This window comes from Centruroides sculpturatus, unplaced genomic scaffold (assembly GCF_000671375.1).
Source record: "Centruroides sculpturatus isolate CEXI.00-Female unplaced genomic scaffold, Cexi_2.0 scaffold7, whole genome shotgun sequence".
Classification (NCBI taxonomy): Eukaryota; Metazoa; Arthropoda; class Arachnida; order Scorpiones; family Buthidae; genus Centruroides; species Centruroides sculpturatus.
Genome location: NW_019384510.1, coordinates 1,347,864 through 1,368,783, shown reverse-complemented (window position 1 = coordinate 1,368,783; position 20,920 = coordinate 1,347,864). Strand labels below are relative to the sequence as shown.

Sequence of the window (20,920 nt, the reverse complement as noted above, 5' to 3'; positions counted from 1 at the left end):
TTTATTATTATTTAAATGAAAGAAAATTTATTATACAGTATATTTATTAATTTTTTAAAATCCTTTTGTATTTTGTTATAATTCATTTATTTTAAATACAAAATGCATGAATTTAATTTATTAAATATGTAGTGTTCTTTGTAGTATTTGTGTTTAGTAGTTAAATTATTTTGTCCTAATTGAATTTGAATATTTTTGAATCATTTCTTTATTATCCCTGCTCTAAACAAGTATTCTATTTTTCTGAATGAGCCAGACTAATTGATCAGAGTACATATTTTTTTTTTCTAAACAAGGGGCTGAAGTAGCTAGCTAGATCACACACTTTTTAGTTGGACTAACTCTTCTGGAAGAGTGAAATTGCAGTGTAAATGCTATTGAATGTATGCAGATGTAGAATTTTATTGTCCCATTTCTCCTCTTAATAAATATCTGTTAAAAATTAATTTTTTTATACAAATAGATATTAATGTAAGTTAAATATTAAAAATACTAACTATAAAAGTATTTGGGTAAACATCCCAGGCTCCTTTCAGAGTTCAGAGTAGGGTACCCCTATGATTGCCTCTGTCCCCCTTCATAAAATGACTTGGTATTTAATTTTGCCAGTCTGGAGTCAGAGTCAAGTGTTTTTTTACCGACTCTACAGCCCCGTAGTGAAGTGATTATGTTAGGACTTTTGTCTGTCTGTCAGATGTCCACATGCACATGCAGTGACTTCACTTTCGTTACCTAAGTGTTATGTTTCGTTTAATCCATTTATTGTGCATGTCCATGCGCATGCACATCTACTTGAGTCCAAGAATTCATAAAATTTATTTTAAACAAAATTAATATTTAATTCACTTTTGTGGAGCATGCTATCAGATTTGCTTGACCAAGCTTGTTAACTATTCAATTTGTTGCATTGAATTATTAATGTTGATAGTGTTTACTTAACTTCTCAAGTATTTAATATGCATGGATTAATACTTTTGGGGATTTTTGTCCATCTCTAAATTTCTGTTTGAACCAAGAGGTTTTGTTTGAAGAGAGAACTGAAGATGAGATTTCAAAGGCTTTGAAAATATTAATCAGCAATGCTTTGATTGATTTCTTAAATACCTGAAAGTTTATTATTATTAGATGAACTATTTACATTTTATGGAATTGTAAAAACTTTGTAATGAAATAAATACTGCATTATAAAAAATACAGTTAACAACAATAATAATAATAATAATGACATTAAATATTTTTAAAAATATCCAAATAAATTTAATTTACAACTAAAGCATAATTTGATAATAAAAATTCAAAGTGTTATTATATTAGTTTTAAAATTACTATTTTATTTAACAAATAAATAATATTTATTTTTAAACAGATCTCAAGTTAACACAACGCATGTGAATACGAAAATAAGACACTTAAATGATTAAAAATGAGTGCAGAAATGGAAACATTATCATATTACTGCATTAAACTGACCGAAAGGAAGAGTTTTGCATGGAGATATTTTGGTCTCCTTGTGAAAGCGGAAGACTACGAACAGTGTGTTGACACCGATCATGTTTATTGTTCTGTGTGTTTCCAGGCAAATTTGCCAAACACTCCTACATCTACTTCCAACATTATAACTCTTGTGAAGAGATACAAAAGAAATGTTGCAACAGGGAATTTATTACTACACTTGAAGAAAAATCACAATGTTGTTCCTCCTCTGGCAGAAGGTAACATAATAGTGGACGTGTTTAATCATGTGAAAGATGCAAACAACAAGTCTCCAAACAGAACGTCAAAACAGGGAGAAACAAGCAAGGGCAACAGAAATAATGATTTATTGAAATTGGCTCATAAAGGAAAGGCCAAGAATTTAATTTGCAAAGATCTTGCCCTGTGGTTTTGTCGAGACATGGTGCCATTTAGTATGAGCAATGGCCAAGGATTTGTTGAATTTGTAAAAAAGTACAAAATACTTGGTGGAAATGAATTACCTGAACCAAAGTCTGTACTAAAATATGCATTTAATGAGATTTATGATATGACAGTTATGGTAATGAAAAAAGAAATTGCTAATTGTCCGAAAGTTGTATCACTCACGTTGGATATCTGGACTGATGTTATAAAACAATTGTCATTTATTACATTTACTCTTCATTTTGTAAGTAACAGTTTCGTGGCTAAAGCTTTTAATTTACGAACATCAGTTATTCCTTATCCATATAAAATTCAACTGATTCAAAATGAAATAAAGAAGACAGTTGAAGAATTTGATTTAAAAAATAATTTTATTATTTGTATAAGCCCAGAAGGAACAAATATATCAAAAGCTTGTGCCTTGACAAAAATTGACTATTATAATTGTTTGTCACATGCTTTGCATAATTTAGTTGTGCACGATGGAATCAGTAATAGTCCCGAGATAATGGAAGTGATAATTAAAGCAAAGTTGTTGGTGAAGCATCTTACGTACAGACTTACAGACCTTCCTCATGAATATCGTGTGCAATATGAAGATATTATTCTTAAATTGATTGAAGTTGGCGAATTCCTAGATGCGGATGCCCGCTTGCCTTTATTCGAAGAGGCTGTACCACATAAACTTCCAAATATGACTGTTTTTAATTCTATGCAAGATTTTCCCACGACGTGGACATGTATATCTGCTCTTGTGGAAAATATAATTTCATATGAATCAGTTATTATTAGCTTCTTGAGTATTTTGGAATTAAATGAATTGATGCTAAAGGAAATGGAATGGGCTCTGTTGAAAGAAATAAATGAAGTTTTAGGGTCATTACGTACTGCCAGTGAGATTCTCGGTGGATGTAAATTTGCTTCTTTAAATTTGGCATTATTATTTCGTGCTGAATTAATGTCAAGTTTACAGACAACAAACATGGATAGCCAGATCTTATGCAAATTTAAGGAAAGCATGCTTCTCTCTGTAGAGAGAAGGTTTCCTATTAGTGAACTTCAGCTTTGTTCAGCATTATTTGATCCTTCTCTTCGCGGTCTACAGACAATAGATGAATTTTTATATCAAAATAATAGCAGTAAAGAGTCTTTTCTCAAAAAAATGTATGAAACTTACATTTCAACTGAATTAGAAGACATTTTATGTGAAAATCCTCTCACTCCACCTATAGATCCACCTTCTAACTGGAAGAGATTAAAATTGGAACTTTTACAAAAGCATACTGGAAGTCACAGAGTGGGTATAGAAGCTGAAATTCAGCAGTACCTTTCTGTTACAACAGCCGTTGAAGACCCGTTACTATGGTGGAAAGATCACGAAAGTTCTTTTCCTCGACTGGCGTGTTTAGCAAAATACATCCTAAGTGTTCCAGCAACTAGTATTCCTTCCGAGAGAGCATTCAGTGTGAAAGGTATTCTATGGAATGAAAAGAAATCAAACCTGTCTCCGGCCAAATTAGATAAAACTTTATTTATTCATGAAAATCATGATTTAATACAATCTATTGTGTAAATGGATTTGTTTCCAGTTATTATTATTATTTTTTTTTTGTTAATATTGGACAATATTGATTTGATTATAGAAAAAAATTTTCAATTATTATATATTTAGGATTTTATTTAACAAAATACTTTTATAGCATTTTTTTAATTGATACAATTGTCCATTGTGTAAAATGTTGATTTATAGTCTATGCAGTGCAAGCTTGATGTAATTCATAAACAATTTTGGAATCACATCATTCTTAAACTATTGGGCTGTTCAGAAAGTAATTTCATTTTTTTCCACGAAAAAAAAAACAATATTTTTATAATAAATAAATATTTTGTTTAATTATATAGTGACCATTTTGGTCAAATACCTGTTGTCATCGTTTCTGGTAGTAGCGCGATTTCACATTCATAAAAGTTTTGATTGTTGCTTACAAAAAACTGATTCAAGTGATTTTTGACATTGTTATTTCAAGTAAATGTCTTAAAGTTAAAAAAAATTTGTATAGACTGGAACAAGTAATAATTTGAGTGTGCTCGATCTGGTGAATATGGTTGGTGCGATAGCATGTCCTATCTGAGTTATAACAGTTTCTAACAAGTTACCAAACTTGTGTGAAATTTGACATTATCATGGTATAACACTCCACCTGTTTTGTTGATCAATTCTGGCCGCCTTTTCTGTTTGAGGATATTACTCAATTTGTTTACTCGATGGCAGTACACTTTCAAATCAATTGTTAAATTGTCTGGTAAAAGCTCCAAAAACCAATTTCCTTAAAATCCCACCAAAGAAAGCATCTCTCTTTAAGAACATGTGGAACCCATATATCGAGCTTTGAAATGAAACCAATTTGTTTCAAGTAATCATAAACAGTTCAATTTGACAAATTTAATCTCTTAGTGATTTCACGTGTTGTTATTTGGCAGTTTGCTTCAATCAGTACCTTTATTTTGTTTTCATTGGCTTCAACTGGCCGTCCAGAACGTGGCGCATCTTCAATATTGAAATTGCCGGAACGAAATTTTGTAAACCAATTTTGGCACTGTCGTCCTGTCAATACTTCTTCTCCATACATGTCACACAATCTTTTTCTCGCTTGAACAGCATTCTTACCTTTTCGGTAATAAAAGAGCAAAATATGCCAAAAATGCTGCTTTCGATCTTCCATATTTGATGGGACACAAAAAATAAACAATTGCACAAAATCAAACAAAATTTTTTACAAATAAGCCTTAAAATGCTAGCTGTCAAAATATATAATGATAATATGGTTTAGAATGAAAATGGTGGGAAAAATATGACTAATCCGTCTAGTGGTAAAAAAAATGAAATTAGTTTCTGAATTACCCAATAAAAATATGAATAAGGGATAATGCATCACAATAGACATTCAGATATTTATGTAGATAATTTTTTGAATTGTGCAATAGTGTGGAAGAATAAATCTGTTTTATTATTCAAAAATCTTACTGCTACAGTGTATACTCAATTACACAAAATCTTAAATAACAGTAAAAAGATTGATTGAGCTTAGAAAGCTAACTAATGCTTTTGATCACTTTTACTGATCATCAGGTTTATGTTCCAAAACTAAACATTACAAATATTAACAGATATGTAGCATTCAATTACAGTAATACCTCGACTTACGCAAACCCGGAGTTACGCGATTTTCAAATCTCGTTGATTCGTATTTTGTTTGAGCGCCACGCAACTGTTGATTACTCACTCCCCCCATACTATTGTTCAGCTTACATGTTCGGACGTATCGCGTGGAATCGATACATAGCTACAATTTATTTTGTGTTATTTACTTCTGTGTTTGTTACATCTACGGAGACTTGAGAGACATCTATGTGGTGATTTCTTGTAACCATAAACGAATCAAAAGACGAGATAAGATTAACGAGAACATTTATTAGCTTACATACATTCAACTTGGATTTTACACAAATTGCGAAATTATACCCCAACTTACGCGAATTCGACTTATGCGGTTATCGCTCGGTCCCACCTATTGCGTAAGTTTGGGGTATCACTGTATTTTTATTCTGAGAGTTTAAATATAAAAATAAACTTAAATCTACTACACCTCTGTGACATGTGCAGAAAACAATGCAACATGAATGCAACATGTTCATTGATATTTGTAAATGTTTGATTTTTGGTAAATAAATGTGATGAAAAATCATTAAAACTGTTCAAAAACATCAATTTTTTAAGTTGAATAAACCTTTTTTTGATGCTATTCAAGGTTGTGTGTGATTGAGCTTGCTGAACTTGCATAGAAACAAAAAATTTTTGAATGACAGAAATTTTTGAATTTGAGCAGAAATACTCATGTTTGGAAGTTAGATACTCCTGAAGATGTGCAAAGATGCTTAGAACCATTCTAATAATTTAAATTTTCTTCTATTATTATTAAATAATATTTTTTTATTATATTTAATGAATTTTTAGAATATTTTAGGACATCATATTAGAGTATTAAAATAAATTCTAGCAATTTCTTCCAATAAAATATCTAGATAAATTTTGAAGTAAAAAGTTGCTTTATTAACAATGTAAATACTATTATTAAATCTCTAACTGCATTATTAATTACTACATTCCACTATACCTTTAAAATGCAGTCTACTATTTTTGGCTAGTTCTCTAACGTTTTCGGTCTAATTCATAGACCTTCTTCAGGATTGATGTAAAAAATTTTAAAAAATTTTTACATCAATCCTGAAACGTTAGAGAACTAGCCAAAAATAGTAGACTGCATTTTAAAGGTATAGTGGAATGTAGTAATGTAAATACTTTCAGATTTTCCTGATCAGTTGTCAGGAGCTTTGAACATTTAAACATTCAGGAGCATTTGAGGATGATTAAAGTTTCTTATAATAGTGGGAAAGTTCAAAAAATGTATATTCTATATACACTATAAATTCTGTTTGCAATTATTTTAATTTTAAATTTAGTACATTTATATTCTTTTCAATTGAAAACATTGACAAGTATTATTAATTATTAATGTTTATTCTTACTTGTTTTATTTATAACATTTTTATATGAAAATTTGCTGAGTATGATGATTCAGTTGTCATTTTCCCTTATGTTTTATGGATCAAGCGTGCATTGCATACATAAATTATAACTTCTAGTATTAGTGTTACTTGTTCATTGTATAAATAGTTCATTGTGTAATCATAATGTAGTTTCTTTCAGAAACAAAATGGATGTATTTTACGAGACCGTCTGTCACATGTGGTATGTTTAGTTACCTACTATCATATTCTTAAATTGCATGTCAAATTTTAAGAATTGATATCAAATTTCACAATTATGTAGGTTTGGTTTCACAAATTATAAAATTTGGTTTTTCAAATATTCAAGAACAGTAACTTGAAAAACTAAATTTTATAATTTCATATGGTTAAGAAATTTGTTAACTTTTTCCAGATATTACCTCAGAAAATACAACGTGAATATCTCTAAAGCTGTATGTAAAACATGCTTTACGTGAATAACTAAAGACACAGTTCAAAATATGTATTGTGGAATATTGTGTATATAAAAGAAAATAAGCTATACTATGTTGTATAGTGCTTATAAGGATATATGTGGATTATGAAAACAGTGTTATTGATTGAAATATATAATTGTATAGAGTTAAGTGCTGGTTTAACCAAAAACATTAAAATCTGCAATATTATAAATTTAATTTGTAGTTTTTCCTGTCTTATAACTTAGAAATGACAAAACTGGAGCTTATGTTATAGCTTTTACACTATCATCTGATATTAATAATTTGAAGTTCTGCAAATCAAACATACTTGCATCAGTTATTATATTTTTAATATTTTTCATTAAAATTTTGAAAATGAATTACTGAATGTTAAATTGCTACGATTACCTGATGTTTGACTACACCGTTGCATGTTTCATAAACATGTATCACTTAATGGTGTATGTTAGATGCAAGATTTTACAATTTTAATTATTGTGTTTAATACATTTACAGTTAGACATTGCTTGATTGCTTCACATCAAGTCTAAATATAACCAAAAGAAAACCTCTGACTTTCAATGTTAAACAATCATTCAACTTTGGATATTTCAGAATATTGGATATCCCTCTACAGATTGGTTAGTCTATCCTTATTGTATTGCGGTTTAGTTTACTGCATTATAGTATAGCAAGTGCATTTTCTGGTATGCCTCGGATAGTGGCTAAACCACCACACATTGTATAAATGCATAATTATTTAGATTTTAAATATTTTTGTTATTTTATTTGCCTCTAAGTGTTATAATTTGATGCTATTTGATTTGTATTTAAATCTTAACATGGCTATGTTCAATTGCAACCATTTGACTTTCATAAAGTAGCATTTGATCATCAAACTTCTGAACATGAAATGACAGCTGTTGAAAGTTCTTGCATAGTTTTAAAAATTTTTGTTTTAATATAAATTCTACTTAACATCAAATGTCAGTTTTTCTTTTGGTTATAATATATTTACATTTTCAGTTCATTGTCTATTGCAGTGTTATCCAACCTTCAATAAGCGACCCCTTTACAAGTTAAAAAATTCTGGCGACCCCCAGGGCCATATTAAAACTATGTCAGCGATTTTAAAAACTACTTATTTTTCTTTCTGTTGAGACCTAAATATCAATCAAAAAAACAATTGTATTGTAAAATAAACAGGCACAGTCTTCTCACTGAGATTGTAGTTTTTTTGACCTACAAACACTTGTATTTTTCTTTTACCCGCGACCCCGTGTAAAGCTTTGCAACACACTGAAAAACACTGGTCTATTGCGATTGTTTTTTAGACTCAGTGTTGACAAAAATAGTCTTAGTATTTTCTATAAAATCTCATTTAAATGTTTTTCTTTACAGTGAACATTTTCAAAAACTTATATTTAAGATACAGTAGAACCTCCATTATCCGGATTTTCGATTATCCGGATTGTTCAAAATAAACAAAAATTTTACGAGTTTGCTGATTTGCACTTGGCGAATTACGACACTGTTGATGTACGTGATGGAATGCATAACTTTTTTTGTTTCAACAACGTTTCACCCAGCACAGCGGTCGTAAACTCTTAAATATATTTTACGTAGTAATAAAAATATAATATGACATACGTATTTATAAATAATTTATATTCAAATTACATCATTTCTATGACCAAGGGCAGCGTAAGGCATGGACGACGTGGGCTACCGCCTATGCCTCGCGATCCGAAGGGCCCGCGCCTCGAAGGTTTATGCATTACTTAAAAGCCGCGAACGCGACAAAAAAATTTTACTCGTCATAAAACGATAGTTTGTCAAATTTTTATTTATAAAAATGCAGTTTCAACTGCTTTTTATTTTCTAAAATCCGTCTTCTTGCACACCAGAGGACCTTTTAAACAATAGGTAGTCTGTTAGCATTGGTCAGTAGTAGTCCAAATTCAATACAAACATTTGTTTCTTGAAAATTTGATCACGATTTAAATACAGTATTTACTTTTAATATTACCGATATGTCATCGAAAAGAAAACGTGTTGTATTATCATTAAAAGACAAAGTATTTGTTTCGATTATCCGGATTTTTCCTTACCCGGACTACCTTCATCCTCAATTAGTCCAGATAATCAAGGTTCTACTGTATTTTGAAAATCAAGAGTTAATATAAAAATTGACATATAATCAAAATGCACCAATTTTGAACACTGTTTTGAATACTTGGCAAAATAGAGATAGCATTTGTCAATTTTGTTTAACCTTAGCTTATGCTATGCAGCTGGCCTTAACACACAGTGTTGTTGCCTCGTTCACTTCCCTTTCTTATTATAGTGTTTGTATAAAGAAGCTTTTTCAGGTAGCAAAATTGCAACTCACTCTACTGTACAAATTCTCCAGCTATTTCATCAATATCTGATAACTGCAAGTTAATAACAAATAACTATGTATTATGGAACCTAGTAGTTGAAGTAGGAAGTACTCTAAACCTAGAGTAATTCGTAGTGAACTTCAGAGTATGCAGAATATTCACGGAGTTCTTAAGCAAGGGTTGTATCTTAGGTCTTTTGTTGAGAAAATATCTTTGTAATGAATTTGATGGATGTTGGATTGTACTTACATCATTTAGAATGTAGCTTCTTCCTAGAACTCCAGGCTTAATAGCATGCATTGGAGCTTTACAAATAGTAAAATTGCTTAACCCCATCTTATCACAATTGAAGACCTGAAAACTTTACCAAAAACTTTTTAATAATGTTCAATTATCAGCAATGAAGATGATCAGAAGAAGGGAAGTTCATGGACAGAACTTCTAATTAGCATGCATAAGATGTCTGTAGTCATTTATATATATATATATATATATATATACCTCAGAATTTTCAATTCATTTAAGATTGATACATTTCTGAGAAAAGTACACAGAAAATAAATATTTGTTTCAAGTTATATATGCTGTTTATTCAATAGTAATTTCTCCATAATGTAGCTTTTCTTTATACAGATAAATGAATTTATATCTTAAATTTGGCTATAGACCTGACAAACACACTAAATTTCTTAAACTCTCTCACAACTGTGAGGACTAAAAGCATTCGAAAGTTATTCTGAATTTTACAATTTAAAAACAAAATTCATTCTTAACTATATAACAGTTGTTTAAATATATTTTAAAATGCACATCTATGTTTTTAGCTTCTCTGAATCCAAAAATGTCAAGAGAATTCGCATGGGATGTTGATGTCTAGTTTGCATTATATCTCAGGACTGGATAAACTAAATGTTTTTAGACTTGGCAGGGCTATTTCTATATATAGAGCATTGGTGCTATTAAATTTTGAGGTTAATGTTACCCTAGGTATCGAACATGGCGTCGGTCGGCGCTTCCGGTCGCCGCTTCCGGTCGCCATCTTGTTTGCGAACTGGGCGGTGCCGCCCCCCAAAAGTGAAACAAATCGAATTACGAAATAATATTATAATTTCGTAATTCTTTCTTATTACCAAAACATAAATACATATATATAAAGTAAAAATAATGCGTAAAAAATTTTTTTTTACTTACGTTAGGTGCTTCTCTGTTTTTTTTTCCTACTTTTTGCGTGATGTCTCGTTTTTCCTTTTTTCCCGCCGCGTTTTCTGTTTCTTCTTACTTTTATTAACGGGAGCGGTGGGCACGGTCTCGGGCTCTTCCCATAATGGTAATCGAATGATTAACCGTCTCGTGGGTGATTTCTACGCCTTCCGGGTCGTCTATATGGTTGTACCCCTTCCATTCATCCGTCAAAACGGGCTGCCTGATTTTACGAATTTACAGACGATCCAGTTAAGCGTCCGGAGTTAACCGCCAAAACTGTCCGGAGGCAACGTCCAAATCACTCATTCGGAAGAAAAATAACGAATGGGGAAAAAAACAAAAAAACGCCTTCGATTTAAACGAAATAAAAACAAATTTCTGTAACAAACCGACCTTCTTCTTCGTCGTCGTCGTCGTCACGCAAATCAAACTTTCGCACGCGCACACGCCCCTCGTCCGTTTAGCGAAATTAATTTGCATAACCCGCCGCGTTAAAATTCAGGGTCACTCGGTTCCCCGATACGAGATTACCGGAAACGCCGCCATCTCGATACCTAGGGTAACATTAACCGAAAATTTTCTTTATTATTAGTATTTACTTAAAATGCGTCTCTACCCTCAAAGGCGAACTTTTTTATAATAATTAATACAAAATTTTATTTAAAATCATTTTTATAACATGGTACCATACGTAACTTTTGGGAAATATGTGCTGGAATTCTTTGCCAGCTTTTTTCATTGTAAACACTTGAATATTCGAAACATTTTAAGGTTCCTTTATTATAAAATCTTAACTTACCTGGATCTGTTTTGCAAGTATTTTGTTAAATATTTTCATTGATATGGTATAAGTACTTATGAAAGTTACTTAGTGTTAATATTAACGTTTCGGGCATATGATTTGCGAATCGATATATTGAAAGTATATAAACAAATTTAAATAATCTATAATTAAAGACGAATTATCAATTAATAGGTTAAAACATAACGCAAGTAAGTTTGTTAAGTTATGGCAACGCAACACTTGGGCGATCTGCTTAGGAAAATGCCCTCTGGGAGGTTTTTAAAGGGAAACTGGCCCCTATTTAGGCGTTACAGACGTGGAAAAAAACCGGGAAAACTCCATGTGGCCAGCCCGTCCGAGCGAGGCGCGACTCTTAGTCAGGCCTCGCTCGGACGACCGAACTCCCAGTCAGGGTACAAAGACCGCTTGCCCACTGATGGGCCCGCAAGTAACTTAATGTTGGTTCTCCACTTAGCGCGATTTTGAGGCGATTTAGTCGCCGTTGTCACTGCTCATGCTCAGTAAAATGGCCTTGGAGTACTTTGGCAGCAGAGTACTGGGACAACGTATATTCTTGCGTGGAGATTCAGGCAATCAACATGCAGCATCCCTAATTCCAAGTGTACAATTCATTACCCATCGTCCTTACCACTACAAACAACCAACTTAGTATAGAAATTTGGAAAAGGCGCAAAAATAGCAACTATTAGATAAAAAGTTAATTAAAAAACAAGTTTTATATATTTAAAAATTTTCCGCCATTTAAAAAAATTCCATAATTCATTGTTTTTCAAGTGCTAGCCACTGGTCCACTTTACTAGTGTTGTAACTATGCTCCGTGAAAGGTTTAATTTTTGGACGCCATTACTTATTGAGAGTAGAAATAATAAAACGGTTTATAAATTTCGTATAGACAAGAAACATGCGAGATCATTCACAGGTATTTACAAACGAAAATACTATTACAGTATATTTGACAATGTTTCGAGGACCCCTATACACTTCTGGCAACTGCCTTATTACGGCACACCGCACTTAACAGTATTGTACAGTATAAACAAGTGTTTTTCTTAATGTCGTCATATACTGAATTTCGTTTGACTAATTCTTTTTATGGAGATACTTTATCATATCTCTATGGTTCGTGCGTGCTTCTCCATTTTTCATTTTCGTCTATTCGTCATTCGGAGTATACAGAAAGTTAACGAACATAATAGAATCTGAAAATTGATATTTAAGCATATAAAAATATGTACTGTTACTTTCTACAAATTCGTGAACCTAGCAGTTCACCATGGTCAGGCTGACAAGTAGACGGGCGGATCTAGGTTTTCGGGGCCTAGGGCTTAGTGAAGTCCAATGGAGCCCCATTTACAATACAACAAATAATACTATAAATTTTCATTATTATTATATTAACTATATTTTACTATATGATAAGTGCTCATCATTAATGAAAAAGTATTAAAAATTTGTAATAATAATTCAGTTTTGGAGGTCCCGGGGTTTAAGCCCTATTAGTCCCTATGTGGATCCGCCCCTGTGTATACTTTCTGAAATACCCGTGTCCAAAATATGACCAATAAACGCTGTTATTTTGGTTATATTTTTGACATTGGAGTGGGAGATTGTGGAATGACCTCACCCTCACCATACACGTCGTTGTAGTGTATTTACGCAAACACAAAACATGATTAAACTTTACATTTTGTTATGTTTGTAAGATTAAGGTGGTGTAATCGCTTAAATAACTCATATTTTTCGGTACTTTACAAAATTATTTTTGTTTTCCGGGCTGTTATATAGAACTATAACAAATGGAAAATTTGACGATCGGTCAAATAATGATCCCCTTAAGAGTTTTACATTTAAATGCACAAGAATTCAGGGGATAATTTCTGTATGTATAAAAAATGTTAGTATATGGGTGTGGAGTACAATTTTGCTCACTCTTTTTGAAGCTTAATAACTCCTGTATTGTTCTTCGAAAATTTCTGACATTTTGCAACGTGGTTTATTTATTAAGGAAATTGATGCTGTTAAATTTTGGTGGTTAAAGGAAAAGGGGTGGTGAGATAATGGAGGCCGTGTGTATCTCTAGTAAGGTCAGACTTAATGACGATTTTACTCGTTATTAGCATTCACAATTTTTATAGAACCCATCTCTATCCCCAAAATTAAGCTTTTTGCCAATTTATAACAATAAAAAATATATAATGTATTTAAATAAAATATCGTAACAGATAGCGCCACCAAATATTGCCGGAAAAGTTAGGCAGCCGTTGCTGGAATTTTTTAATTTATGCGTTATTTACTGCATAAAGCGTGACGTTAAAGCGGTTATTTAAAAAATAAGTAAACGAAGTATGTACTGTACTGTACTGTATTTAGCTAACAACTATATTAGCGCCCTCTGTAGGAATAAATTTAACGTATTAGAAAGTACTCAGCAAACCACAAAACATATACAAATAAAACGTTTGTTTATGAAATACATATTTCCTCGGCAAAGATAAGATGCTATTTGTATGTTAAATTTCAAATTTTATTCTAGTACAAATTACAAACGAGAGGATTCTTCAACATTTAAATTACACTAAACATTATTATTATTATTGAATTTTCCAATATTAATCAATAATAAGTTACTGGATAGTGAAATTTGCATTCGGAGTGAATTTGGCTTAATTCATAATGGAATCAGCCGGCATGGAGGAAGAATGAGGAATGGACTATCAGAACTACTTGCGATAAACCGCAATTTGGAAGGAATTAGGGCTTAATTTCTTTGTGACTGTAAAGAATGAATTCTCTTACTTCTTTCTTAATTCGTAAACCAAAAATTTTGATAAAATATTGTGTTTTGAATTTCCGGACTGGCAGTAACTAAACTAACTATTCGCGTAGTTAATTTAGATAGAAGAGGATTTCTTATATTCCGAATCCCAATAAAATGGATTGTTGATGGGATGGACAAATAGGACAGCTATCCATTCTGCATTCGTCAGTTTATCCCTTCGATGCTTTCAAACAAATAATATAAATTGTAATGATAATAGTAAAAAAATAAATGTGTACGAGTTTAATTGTTCGGACAATGCGAATGTAATGATGGGAGAGAAAGAATCTTTTAAAATCCACTCGTTAGCCAATAATAATAATGTAATAATAAATTCCTGCGTTTGTCAATGTGCACCTAGTAGATCAACGGGATGTGTTGTTGTTGCAAAATCTTTTATATGAATTCCATGTTGTACGAGTCACTTATATTTTACAAGTACGTGAGCCGTTCACAGACCGGCACACGTATTTGTAAAACCTAAGTGACTCGTACAACATATAAAACGGAATTATCAACAGTGTTATGGGGGGGGTCAATTGTATTACCTTTATTCAATGAGTTTAATGCCTTCTTTCAATCCGAAAAGTCTTTATTATCGCATCTTTACATAGAAAGCGTTCGTTTTATTAAATTATTAGCCTCTAATTTTATCAAACCAAAAGTATTATCGACTTACGATGATAATATTGAAACTCGAGATCCGGGTCAAAATAAAATACAAAATGGTGACACTGTTTTTACCAACAGGCGCGAGTTTTGCGCACGCGTAGCTCGCGCTCTCCGAGACAGTCTTCGTCCCGAGAATGGCTTCGCCGTTTTACTTGTTATTTTTAATCTCTTTCCGCCCCGCGGACTCTTTAAGCGAGCCCTGGGTTCGGCCTGGCGTACCGTGGGTGTCAGCCGCCCGGGGCGGAGGAAAATTTCGGCCCCCTTATTTAGGTATTTCAATTTAAAAGACGAAAATTCAGTTTTGTCACAGAACAAGCAATGAAAAATTCGGTGGTAGTGCAGCGACCTGTTTAAAATAGTTCTATTGGGTATTAGTGGTGTATATGAACGCGAATGAATCGTACAAGAAAAAAAAAGGTCAACAGGTTTTGCAGGATTTCCTTGGAAAAAAATTACTAGTTCACCCGGACGGCGAGCCGATTCCCGGACTGTCCCGACGATAGATTGAGATGTTTCAAATTTTTACAAGATATTATTATTAATTATTGTGAAATTTTGACGCCACCTAAAAAGTGCCGCCCGGGACGGGCCGCCCCTGCCGTCGCCACTACGGTACGACAATGGTTCGGCCAGGCCCGCAACGAACCGAGTGGCGAGGGACGGGACCCGACACATCCGGACGGACCCGGATAGATCCCTCCCCAGAGCGATAGGCTGCCATCTGGACCGATCGGCCGTCCGGTCAAACGGCCCAGTATAGCGAACAAACATCCTCATTTATATACGTAGGAATACGTAGGAAAAACTAGAAATAACAATAATTTTCCAGCGTTCGGCTAAATCTTCCAACCATCTTATCGATAGAACGACGACGTTCTACCATCGTAACGTCTTTCGTCCTTTTCGCGCCCTTTTTCTTCAACGGTCGTCTGGCTTCTCTTCTCGCGCCATCGCCAACTCTCGCCCAAATCCCGTATATATATATATATATATATAGGTTATTTGTTATAATTCTTAAATGTTTTTAATCATATTAATTTTAAATACAATATTATAATAATTACGTCATTTGAATTTTATAAATATTTTGTAAGAAAAGCGCCCCTATATTCCAAAATTCGGCTAAATTCTAGGATCGAATGACGCGATTGTGACCCCCCAAAATGTAGAGCCCCCCTGTGCGAGCATAAAAGTCAAAAGGACCATGTCCGTACGGGCGACCCTTCGCGAGATATAGGCCTCCAAAGATGCGCCTACTTCATATCTGGTCACGTGACTCTGCGCCCAAAAGGGACGGCGTCACGTGGCCGAAATTTTTTTTCCGGTTTTCCCCATCTCAGTGTTGCAAAAAAAAGCGTGCTCTTCCCGTTCCTTGGCCCCAGCGCGCGTCTCCCCCTCCTGTCCAGGCCGCCACCACTGTCTCCCCCTCGCACGCGGCCGGAGTCGCCATCTGTTGCCTGTAAATACAAATATCTATTATTATTACACCTGATACCTCAGCCGGGGATCGAACCCCAGTCCCAGCCACCGCCACTCCACTTCTCTCCTCACCGGCCCGCCAGGTCGCTCTGCCAGAAACACTTCGGAACTCATAATTGAGTCATGCAAGTCCGAGGAGCCACTGCGCATGATGGAGCCTCCAGGCAGCCACCCCTGGAACGCACAGATGCAGCGCGTCGGGACACCCAGCCCCTCGACCGCGAAGTGAGAGCGGGCCTGGCGCGCGGCCAATGGACGGTCGCCTGTGGATCACGTGTCCGCGGCACCGCCCCCCCCGATGTTTTATAAGCGTTCAGGCCTCCTTCAAGCCTTTGTACCCAGTCGTAGTCTGCGAACAAAACGAAAAAATATGCCTTTCAATTGCGACGTTTCAGCGTCTCCCGTTGTGGATCCCGCCGACATATTTGACAACATGACCGCTTATGAATTTCTTCGCTACCTCCCCACCGAAGAGGCCGCCCAGAAGTTTTGCCATCTTGTGGGGCTCGTTCCGCATCCGGACCTAACCGGTTCCATACCACCGTGCCCCAAGTGCGCAGGTAAGCATCGCTTGATTCGTGCATGTACAGGATCAGCGAATAGTCGCGGCGCAGCGTTGCGCTACTTTTCTAACCGATTTCAATGAGTTTGTCTTCATTTTCAGGCAATATGCACAAGGAACCGGCTCCACCTGACAGGTTCGGATTCGTCTCCCAAAATCAAGACATACAGCTAGGCGGTGAAGGGATGCACGTCGAGGTAAGGATCGGGCCACGTTTGTGACTTTGCCGAAAAGTCTGTCTGTATTAATGTGTTTTCGTTTTCAGATCGATGAGACCTTCACCCGGAGGCGAAAATACAACCGCGGCCGCGTACGTGCAGGCACGCAAATTACAATATTTGGTGCGTACTGTCGGGAAACGAGAGAGCTGATGTACTGGCATGTAAGTGGTAGCGAAACATTATTTCCTGTTAATTTTTTGTTATTGAGGAAGGTTTCCTGTACGGCAGACATTGGCGCATTTTAGACGAATTGTGTTATACTTTGTCGTATTCTTTCAGGTGGACAACAAAAGCAGACGAGTTCTGTGGAGCCACATGCTCAGATACATCGCTCCAAATTCCATCATTGTTTCCGACAGCGCGGCCCAGTATCGCGGTTGTACGGCTTTGGGCTTCTCTGGACATAAGATCGTCAATCACAGCCAGCGGGGCCCCGGGAGGTGAGAAGGATGAAACGGTGCCATGTGTTAATTGAAAGAAATGGACGGGCGTTATGGAGAAGCGACATTTTTATTTTTTCTTTTATTTGCAGATTCGTCGACACGGATGATCCNACGTAACGTAATATTTCGTACTTTCGGCGGAACTCGAAATTAAGCCCTAAAATCAAAAAATCACTTAAATACATTTTTGGAATGTATCGAGGTCGACCTTAGCCACGTGGTATTCCGTGTGACAATAAAAAGTAGGTACTGCCAGGGTTAATTATAACAAATAAAATATTCCTTCGCTAAGTAATTATTTATCGACCAATCACTTTATAATAAACGTAAAAAAAAGAAAAAAATTATTATAAAAACGATAAAACATTTAAACGGGACTTGTTTGGTTTAATTTAATTAAAAATTTGCAAACTTTATTGTTAAAATAACTTATTTTATTTCAATTTTTATACACGCTTTACTTAAACTTGGAAGACAATGCAAATAGAACAAGCGGTATCTTTCAAACTCTTCTATATACAATAACAAAACTTCTGTAAATATTTAACCAAATGTTAAATTAAATATTTCTTCGTATCGTTTCGTATTTTATATTATATAATATAAACAACGGTTATTTAAAAATACGTATTGTAAAAATTATTTAAACTGGTTTCATAATTTAATTATTACGAAAGATGCTTTTGAACGTTTAGTTTAACCTAAAATATTCGAACAGAATTTATCCCGACACAAGTCAGATATTTTAATGCCGAAATCGAGGATACAGATAAGAAAAACTTGAAAATAAACCGAAATTGCATTTAGTTAATGCAAGGTTATAATTTTTTACACACGAACAAGACGATAACTAAAAATCCTTTCTTAGTTATCTCACAAACACAGACTATTCTCCTTATTGCCGATACTTTGGCGACGTTTTAACTCCGATTTAGATATAAAACGACTGCGGAAGGGAGTTTTTGTCGGAATAAATTACCTGGTGATGGATTAAAGATTGATATTAATGTTAATTGTTCTTTGGGTTGATGTTGATGGTAATATTGTGTTCACTCAACAACAGGAATATAAAATTGTTGGCTCTCTATTTCTGTTTTCTTGTTCCTCCTGGGCCCTTCGTCGCTCTTCCTCTTGTGCCCTGCTTTGCGCTTCCTCAATAGAGAGGTTGCGGCCGACGTTTTCAACGCGAAAACGTGTACGTCGGACGTTCAGCGCCGCTTTTCTATAAGCCTAGAAGTTTGACAATGGTGTTTGGATAGTCAGTGGAATCATGCTCGATATTCCAAACACCATTGCCTAACTTCCAGGCCTTTAGGAAACCGGCGCTGCACGTCCGACGTACACGTTTTCGCGTTGAAAACGTCGGCCGCAACCTCTCTAATGAGGAAGCGCAAAGCAGGGCACAAGAGGAAGAGCGACGAAGGGCCCAGGAGGAACAAGAAAACAGAAATAGAGAGCCAACAATTTTATATTCCTGTTGTTGAGTGAACACAATATTACCATCAACATCAACCCAAAGAACAATTAACATTAATATCAATCTTTAATCCATCACCAGGTAATTTATTCCGACAAAAACTCCCTTCCGCAGTCGTTTTATATCTAAATCGGAGTTAAAACGTCGCCAAAGTATCGGCAATAAGGAGAATAGTCTGTGTTTGTGAGATAACTAAGAAAGGATTTTTAGTTATCGTCTTGTTCGTGTGTAAAAAATTATAACCTTGCATTAACTAAATGCAATTTCGGTTTATTTTCAAGTTTTTCTTATCTGTATCCTCGATTTCGGCATTAAAATATCTGACTTGTGTCGGGATAAATTCTGTTCGAATATTTTAGGTTAAACTAAACGTTCAAAAGCATCTTTCGTAATAATTAAATTATGAAACCAGTTTAAATAATTTTTACAATACGTATTTTTAAATAACCGTTGTTTATATTATATAATATAAAATACGAAACGATACGAAGAAATATTTAATTTAACATTTGGTTAAATATTTACAGAAGTTTTGTTATTGTATATAGAAGAGTTTGAAAGATACCGCTTGTTCTATTTGCATTGTCTTCCAAGTTTAAGTAAAGCGTGTATAAAAATTGAAATAAAATAAGTTATTTTAACAATAAATTTTGCAAATTTTTAATTAAATTAAACCAAATAAGTCCCGTTTAAATGTTTTATCGTTTTTATAATAATTTTTTCTTTTTTTTACGTTTATTATAAAGTGATTGGTCGATAAATAATTACTTAGCGAAGGAATATTTTATTTGTTATAATTAACCCTGGCAGTACCTACTTTTTATTGTCACACGGAATACCACGTGGCTAAGGTCGACCTCGATACATTCCAAAAATGTATTTAAGTGATTTTTTGATTTTAGGGCTTAATTTCGAGTTCCGCCGAAAGTACGAAATATTACGTTACGTATTTATTAGGAGTCCCCGCCAAGTAAAGAAGTCGCCGACCGACTAAGTGTACGGGAATTAGAGTTGCCGATTTTCGGAGGTCGATTTCTCCGTCCCCCAACACTCGAAGTAATTCCGATTATCTCGTTGGAAAGAAAATTGTTTTCTCGGATAGGGTGCAAAATTTCAACATTTTCTCGGCAATAGAGAAGTGCAAAAATCGCCAAAAAGCTGTATTTCCCATAGAGCTAATTTGGTTTCACGGCTTAATATTTAATTTAATAATCTATTATTGGTCATTTAATGAAGTTTTTACTTTCCAGCCGAAAGACTGTTACTTCCGCGGTATCGCGAAAAAGAATAAGAAAAGACTCTAAAAATTAATTTTTGTAGCCTTAAACTTCAAACGAAGAGGATCCTGGGTTACGTCGTCATTACGCAAATAATGTATGGTTCCGTGCAAATTTTTATCTTCTTTACTTTGGAGAACCTTCCTTCCGCAGTGGTAACCGTTACCGGTAAAGTCAAATATATTCTGAAAGCAATGGCAATATTAGGGAAACATCCACCAAATAATTATTATAGATAAGATTTAAAATTTTCTGGACGGTCGTCTTTTTATCTAAAAGGCATTTTAAAGATTTTATTTCTTGGATTCACCGTCTACATCGCCGCTCTTATTCCAACGATCTGCTGATTTTAATTCTAAATTCTTACAGTATGATAAAATTTCACTTTCGTCCCAATCTGATAAGGTGTTTAACTCTAAAATCGAGTCGAATGAGTTTAAATTTCTTTTAAGTTTTCGAGAACTTCGCTCGGGTTACAATCTGCACTTTGTAACGTCTCGCTAATGACATTAACTTTACACGAAATAGCGCGCCACGCAATCGGGAACAAATACATTTAAATGACTTTCATTTTGATAACGATGCGTTTGCCCGAAATCTTGTACGTGTCTTTTGTAGAATCATTTTTAATT

General features: G+C 34.2%; 1 protein-coding gene across 3 annotated transcripts in view; it reads left to right on the top strand.

Moving 5' to 3' along the window:
* The window catches only part of LOC111622383, a 36,095-nt gene extending 32,336 nt beyond the window's left edge, over positions 1 to 3,759 (top strand). For all 3 annotated transcript variants that reach the window (XM_023364746.1, XM_023364747.1, XM_023364745.1), the window contains one exon: positions 1,367 to 3,759. In XM_023364746.1, coding sequence (XP_023220514.1) covers positions 1,424 to 3,472 — 2,049 coding nt within the window. In that variant the 5' untranslated portion in view covers positions 1,367 to 1,423 and the 3' untranslated portion in view covers positions 3,473 to 3,759. The remainder of the gene's footprint in view (positions 1 to 1,366) is intronic.
* The last annotated feature ends 17,161 nt before the right edge of the window (positions 3,760 to 20,920 follow it).